General features: G+C 36.6%; 1 protein-coding gene across 1 annotated transcript; it reads left to right on the forward strand.

Moving 5' to 3' along the window:
• The first annotated feature begins 1,667 nt into the window (after nucleotides 1-1,667).
• LOC103401351 (phosphoglycerate mutase-like protein 4) lies at nucleotides 1,668-4,558 on the forward strand. The gene is made up of 7 exons (XM_008340066.4): nucleotides 1,668-1,813; nucleotides 1,953-2,031; nucleotides 2,834-2,884; nucleotides 2,995-3,105; nucleotides 3,420-3,551; nucleotides 3,839-3,914; nucleotides 4,133-4,558. Exons 1-7 carry the CDS (start codon nucleotides 1,794-1,796, stop codon nucleotides 4,321-4,323), a joined length of 660 nt encoding a protein of 219 aa, XP_008338288.3. The 5' UTR covers nucleotides 1,668-1,793; the 3' UTR covers nucleotides 4,324-4,558.
• The last annotated feature ends 3,266 nt before the right edge of the window (nucleotides 4,559-7,824 follow it).

A 7,824-nucleotide genomic window follows, 5' to 3' on the forward strand; every position in this document is an offset into this window, starting at 1 on the left:
TTTCCTTCGGCCAGTCAACTTTGAGGCTATTTTCCAGCTATCTCTGGCAGTCATTGGGCTTCTAAATAGGTATAATCTTATTCTACACTTTCCTATCTTCATTTTTGTATATTATGGGTCGAATTTGGTTAAGAAACGATTGAGTTACGAAGCTTTGAAAATTGTCCAAACTTCCGGCCAAGAGCTCCAGGACACTTACTGAAGTTTTTAACGGAATGACCAAAATGATGGATGGTAGACAATCTCAGGGACCACTTTTATCGATTTGAAATGTTAGGGACCAAAGTGATGAGTTATGCAAATATCAGGGACCATTTTGACTATTTAGCCTCTATTTAATTAACAATGACTACAACGCGCAATCTAAGTACTGGTTTGATACTGATGTGCTTTTATAAAAAATGGGTATAAAAAAAGCTGAGCTCAAAAAAGTGTTTGGTAAACACTTAAAAACAACTTATTTTCACAGTTTTGGGTGAAAAAAGCTGAAAACGTGAAATAGCAAAAATGAGCTTATTCTCACAACACAACAATAATCGTTTTTTTTTTCAAAGTACAGTAATACCAATCAGTCCTAAGTCCTCTTCTCTCACTTTCACTCGAAAAATGATCCTTCCCTGTGGATTCCAGGGATCTCGTGATCGTGATCATTCATCATACATCATTCGATTAGAAATCATTAGAAATTTAAAATTTAAAATTAAATATAAATAGTAGCTAACGAAAACTGACCATATGATATATAATGAATGACCACGATCACGAAACCCCTAAAAAAATGATACGAGGAGGATCTTTTCCCTTTCACTCAACCCCCTCGCGCTGCACATAGCTCGCAGCTCAGCATTGACTTATACGGCGGCGGCGTCAGCTCCCGATTCATTCTCCTTGTAACCCTATCCTCCATTTCCTTCCAATCGCATACTTTTGTCAATAAACTGAAAGAAAAAAAAAGAAAAAAAAAGCTTTTTATTCAATGGTTCTTATAATCTTGTGGATTCAATGCAACTGTGTTGACTCGGATTAAAAAGCTTTAAATAAATTTATTACCAGGTCATATAGAAGATTGCTTGTAACAAAAAGAGTATAAATGATCATATGGTTGAAATTGCTCAGAAAAATAAACACTTCATAGAGAATTAGAAGTAATAACTCATCGAGGTTTAAAAGAATTGTAGCATTTATAGAGCAAAATCACTTGATTTCAAGCCATCATAATGTTATTCATATCATGTTTTTATACCACATTTTCATACCACCTTAGATGACATTTGATGTAGACAGCCACATCATTTGAAAAATTTGCAAAACCTAAGGAAAAGAAGAAGAAAGATTCTTTGTATACCACAATAATTATTTAATTAACTAGTTTTTCTTAATTATTAATTTATTAAACAATGAACTAAATTTAAAAATCTGATTAACTCAAATGATAGACTCTTCTTCAAATGCCACCTAGGGTGGCTGTCCACATCATATATTATCTAGAGTGGTATAAAAATATGGTACAAAAAATATGAATAGCATTACTTTTTTTTTTTATGCACAAATAAAAGACAAAAAACTGTGACAATTTTCCATAGTTGGTGGGAAAGTAAACGCCTGCAACAAAGACTAGATTCCAGGAAATTTCCATGTCTTTTCACAAACAATAGACTCTTCTTCTATTTAATTAACAATGATTGCAATGCGCACTCTTAACCTCTCACTTTCACTCAACCCCTTCGCGCCTCACGGAGCTCGCGGCTCTGCGTTGACTCGGTACCGCCGCGTCGTCAGTTCTCGATTCATCCATGGCGGAGGCCCATTCCTGGTCCGATCTCCCTCTCATTCTCCTTGTAGGCTTGTACCTCAATTCCCCGTTTCCTTCCAATCGCATACGTCGTCAATAAATTGAAAAAAAATGAAGCTTTAAATTCAATCCTTGTTTAAATCTTGTGGATTCAATGCAGCTGTGTTGACTCGGATTACGCGGAGATCATTGTAGTGCGTCACGGCGAAACAGTCTGGAATGCTGAGGGTAGAATCCAGGTCTTCTTTTTCACTTAAACTACGTCTTTTTGTTAGTTGTTTGATGAGTAGAGGTGTAAGTTTTGAGTTAGCTGATATGTTCATAGCACAATCTAAAATCTTTATATGTTCTAATTCTGAACTCCGGATAATATCAAACTTGTTAAGCAAGTAATCATTAAGACAATGAAAATGGTATTTTAGAGTACAAATAACGCCGTGTATAGATGTTCGTTCCATCAGAAATTGTTATGGAATCATAATGTTGTTTTATCCTCAATTGACATTTTTCGCTATTACGTGACTACGTCATTAGCATTGCTGGTAGGGTAACGTATTCTTTGTTCGTCATTTATATATCTGCATACCTTTCTACTGGATTTGGATCGCTGATTAAGTAAGGCTTTTCTGGTTTCTTTGTTTTCAGTAAATCAGAGGAATACCCTCTGTAGTCTGTACTTTGACTGATGTTTGTGTTTAGTACGTGAATTTTGGAATGGGTCACTTTGCCCCTTGTAACTTCAATTCAATGATTTAAAGTGGACATCTGTTATCTTTCCTGTCAAAAATGATCATGCATCGCACACGCCACGCTTTCTTAGGGGCATTTTGTAGCTCCAAAGGAACCGCAAGAGAAAGGAAAATGAGGTGGTTTTGATGTCTGCCTACGAAGAACACTATATTGCTCATTTAAAGTAAGAGAAAAACATTAAGTGTGCATCGAGGTGGCGCTGCCACGACAGGCACCAAGCATGAGTAGATTTTCTGGATCATTAGTGCAATTACCCTTCTTTTCTAAAAAAAGTAAATTTGTGTTTGGCAGGGGAATTTGGATGTTGAATTAAATGACGCTGGGAGGCAGCAAGCAGCTGCAGTAAGTTACAAACTGCATATATACATGCTGTTTGAGGAGCACATATGACAGTTTTTAGTCTTACCCTTTGCTTGTTAATGTCTGATAAATTTTTCGTTTATGCCCTGAAGCTGGGTGATAGATTATCCAAGGATCCCAAAATCTCCCTCGTATATTCTTCCGATCTCAGTCGAGCTTATGAGACTGCACAGATAATTGCCTCTAGGTGTGGTGGGCTAAAGGTAGGTAATTTTTTATTTTTTAATTTTTTTTTGTACCTCCTTGTTGCATCTACTAAAGGAAAGCAGATTCCGTAAATGGTAGTAGCGGATTTCATTAACAATACCGTATGTAGTACAGCAAGTGCTTTCTTGATGCTCTAATCTAAAAAATAGACAGACATGAAATTGGAAGCTGGGTGTATTAGTTTACCGCGGTTCGCTAATAAGTACATGGAGTCAACTCAGCTAAATACATGCTACAGAAAATTGGTACTGGATCAAATCAAATTTTAGTCTGAAGGCAAATGTAAAAGGACTTTTGGGTTAAAATTCAGGTTGTAACCGATCCTGATCTACGAGAAAGGCATAAAGGTGTTCTTCAAGGACTTGTATACCATGAAATTCCCAAACTTTATCCTGAGGCTCACCAGACCTTTTTATCTGGTGACATGAGTAATGATTTCCCGGTAAGCAATCTTCTTGTACTTTGAGTTTAAGCATATAACAGTTGGTACTTGTTTGAATGTTGTAAGTAGATCTAACATCCGGATTATAAAAGTACTCCAATGAGAGATTTTAAGGAATTGATCCGTGCGCCTTGATTTTGGACTGTCTTCTGAAATCTTGGTACTGCCTGTCTTCGCACTCGAAGAGAGATGACTCATAGCATATAAGATTGTAATGTCACTATTGTTCTTTCTTGCCAAATCATACAATACACAATTATGTTTATTCCATTATCCTACACATGCAGGGTGCCGAAGAAAGTCTTGATCAACATCATCAACGCTGCACATCTTCGTTGCAGCGGATTGGCGATAAACACAAAGGTATATTATCACGGGGCAGATGTCTCATTTGTATTTATACTGCTATGGAATTTGTAAACTTTTTCTTTGGGATTACATGAGTACATAACAAAACGAACTGGTTCTTTGTCGAACGCAACACATGTCATAACTAAGCCGGGATAACAAATGCCAATTTAGATCAATGGTGACACAAATGACAATCTGAATGTTTATATCCCGGCTTGTTACAATTGCAGGAGAGCGAGTAGTTGCGGTCACTCATGGGGGAGTCATAGAAACACTCCTCAGGAAGGGTTACCCAAATGACGATTTTATAGGCAAAGTGGCCAATACATCGATCCACATATTTCACTTGTACGATGACGAAAAATGGACCGTAAAATCCTTGGGTGATGTTAGTCACCTCAACCAAACAGATTTTCTGTAACAGCTCTCTGTGGGGACGAAAAATCTGGTTCGACCGTGTTTCGGGTTCTCTCGCAATTTGTAATAATGAATTGAATATTGGAACTGCCCAGTCACTATTCAGTAACAATTTCATTTAGGTGATGCTGAATTATCTCTTTAAGGCGGCTTAAATTAACGCCGGCGATATGTTTTTACAATCGAATGGAAGAAGTTCATGCACCCATTTAATTGATATGATTCTTGAATTGGAAGAAGTTCATGCATAAGATAATTTATCATTTAAAAAATGCAATCTATCCAAAAATTCTACTATGTTCTGGAGTATATACTCAGATTTTTTGTCGTTAGTTTTAAATGGTGGTATGCCCATTCCAATGTCTTATTTCAGCAACCATCTTATATTTACACTCACCATAAAAAGTGAAAAAATACAACTCTTTTCCCACCCGCCATTATTTCTAAAATAACCCTACCCTACATCTCTTTTTCAATTTTTTCTTGCTTTAAAAAAATTATTACATATTTTAAAAAGCCAATTATCACTAAATGAAAATACCCAAGAACTCCAAATATCACCATTAGGCAGCACCCCTCTCCCGTAGAAATTTTAAGAACCATCACTACCGACTCCGCAAATCCCCAACACCCAACGCCCCTCCTCGATCGCCAACCATCGTAGCACCACCACGTCTCAAAAGCCGCTCCAGCACCCAATTTCTATCATTTCCAATTTGAATTCAGACCACGCAAGAGAGTGTGATTAAATTGGAAGAACTTCACTCATAGTTTGGTGCTGCATTGGCTTTCTCTAACATCAAATTCCTCCAAATTCAGTATATGGTAGGTATCCAAATTGTTCCAAAACACCAAACACGATCGGGGTTCAATGAGTGTCGGATCCGTGAGTCTCCTAATGTAATATGGACTATAAGCTTATCTCCTCATCTATCTCAACATTATAATAGTCTTGAAGATTAACTTGCTCTACTCTCTGGTGAAGCTTGATCACATCTTCCACAACATGTGATATATTGCGAGCCTCGAGGCTTTACTCTGTCTAGTCTGAAATCTAGCAGAATTTAAGCCTTGAAACTTGAAAATGTGATTCTACATGTTGTTAGCTTCATTTTGGTACCAATTTCATGAAAAATGGTGAAGAAATGAAGGAGAATAGTGGTCTTAAAGTTTTACCCAGAAACCCGCGAAGTCGCCGGCAATCGGTGACTCACCGGAGAAGAAAGGGGAATATTCCGTCAGTTTTGACGGAATATGCTAACGTCGTTAGTTAGGGTTAACAGTTACCGTTGAGTTTTAATGGAATATTTCGGGGAATATTCCTAACAGCAGTTAGAGAATCCGTCAGGATTCCCTGTGCATGGCCGCACGCCTTGCCGTGCACTTGCCGGCGCATGGCGGTGCGTGAGGGGTCCAAAAATTAATCTGAAAATTTTGGGATGATCCCTGAGGTTGTGTAGGTCACCGTGGTATATTCATATGCCCATTTTGAGCTATGTATGAGAAGTTATTAGCTAGTTTTGCCTATGTGCTTTAGAATAACGTTTTTATAGTTAATTCGCATATAGGTGAAACTTATCCTGAGGACAAGCGTATACAAGGGCAACTCGGGGGCTACGACCCTTCGACTTACCAGTGAGTGGGCTTTTGGTTTTCAGTATATATTATATGCTTGATATTTTCCCAGAAATATGTGTTTAAATGATAGTATGCCATAAATGCCATGCATATAAGTTTATAATTCAAGTATAAATTGGTATGTGATGCTTTATATATATAAATGTGGTGCTGTGGATGCTCAGGTAAGTTCAGGTAAGTTGTGTTTGGTTATTTGAATCATCGATGATGCGATATGTGATTGAATAATGTTAAGCTCATAAAACTGCGCTTAGGGTGATTGTGATTTAGCCATAGATATGGCACATGCCTGTTTATTATGTCACCTCCCGCACCATATGCTCACATTGGATCCAATTTAGGTATACAGTCTTGTCGTAAAGACCTTATTTATGGTTCCGACTTGTATGTGACTAGCGATTTATCGCCTAACTATTATGTTAGAGTATTATTGAGCATGATTGTATTACACCAATTATTGTCGTATAGACCTTTTCATTTGGTTCCGACTCTTGTGAAGTTGCCGTATAGGTCATTGTAGTGACTTCGGCTAGAGTGACTTTTGAGCTATGATTTCAGCCGTACAGATTACCACAGGGGTTCCGGCTAACATGTTATATTTCTATGAAATTATTCTTACTTGAATTGCTTACTCTGTTTTATCTTGGCATGGCATACATATAAATATGATTATGTGAAGTATGAATTGAGTTGATATATTTTCATATCTGATTATATATATACTTATATCTTGATTCTGGGAAAAATTGTACATGTTTTACAGCGAGGGATTAGTTATGTTGATAAATGAAATGGTTTTTTAAAACATTTGTTTTTGCCCACTCACATTTTCTGTTTTGCGCCCCTCCAGGTTTTAAGTAAGCTTGTTGTTGGTGGCTTGAGGAAGTAGGCAGTTCTGACCTTTCTAAATAATAGTAAGATATTCCTAGTACTGTGTAACTAATACTTGTCCTACTGGATTGCACCTAGACTTATTATGCTCTGATTAGGAGAATTTACTTTTGTATCTAACTCTTATCACTTCCTGTTTAGTAGTGCACTCTAGTAATTCAGTTTTTAATTATTTGTATATTTCCTATCATTATTGCTTCCGCACTGTGCACATGGCTACGCCACTCTCACGTAACGGCCAGCATACCTTGATCTCGGTCGGGGTGTGTCACTATCGTGTGAGCTGGAAAAGTTTATCTAATTGGAATGAGGGAAGTATCCCCCCCTCCCCCCCAAAAAAAAAGTCGTAATCCTCCTCCTTAACAGATGGAAAAAAAAGATTGACAAGTGCAAAACTATTTTCGGAGAGCTAATAACAAATCTTAAAAATAAATATACTTTTATACATGAAATGATAATATATATGAAAACTAATTCCTAAAAACTGTTTATCCATTGTCATTTCATATATCCTCACTCATGTGCCATTTTTAACAGTAATGTTTGATAACCATTTCAGTTTTATGTTTTTATTTCTTTAAAAAATGGAAAGTAAAAAGATCAAAACCATCAAAAGTTAAAAACTTAAAAAAGTAGTTTTTTATTTCTTGGTTTTAGTTTTCATGCTTAACAAATCTTCAGTTTTCAAAAAAAAGCTAGAAACAAAGCTAAAAACAAAGCTAAAAACGAAATGATTTTGATAAGTCATTGCCCTTTCATAAATCGAAGTGATATTTCTCTAAATAAATAAAAAAATCAAAGCCACATTTCACTAATACAAGGACCAAAACATAGTTTAGCCCAATAAAAGCCCATTTCTGTTCATATTAAACCGTCTCCCTTTTGGGCTGCGACATGATTTGGTGGGAAAATGAAGGCCTGCGACAAAAGTTAGATTCCTTGTCTTCTTACCAACAATTTAGATTCCACTATTTTC

The sequence above is a fragment of the Malus domestica genome, chromosome 15 (genome assembly GCF_042453785.1).
Source record: "Malus domestica chromosome 15, GDT2T_hap1".
NCBI lineage: Eukaryota > Viridiplantae > Streptophyta > Magnoliopsida > Rosales > Rosaceae > Malus > Malus domestica.

Coding starts and splice junctions, on each gene's coding strand:
- LOC103401351 (XM_008340066.4), top strand. CDS start 1,794: ATGGCGGAGGCCCATTCCTG. Junction 2,032..2,833: donor ATGCTGAGGGTAGAATCCAG/GTCTTCTTTTTC, acceptor TGTGTTTGGCAG/GGGAATTTGGATGTTGAATT. Junction 3,106..3,419: donor CTAGGTGTGGTGGGCTAAAG/GTAGGTAATTTT, acceptor GTTAAAATTCAG/GTTGTAACCGATCCTGATCT.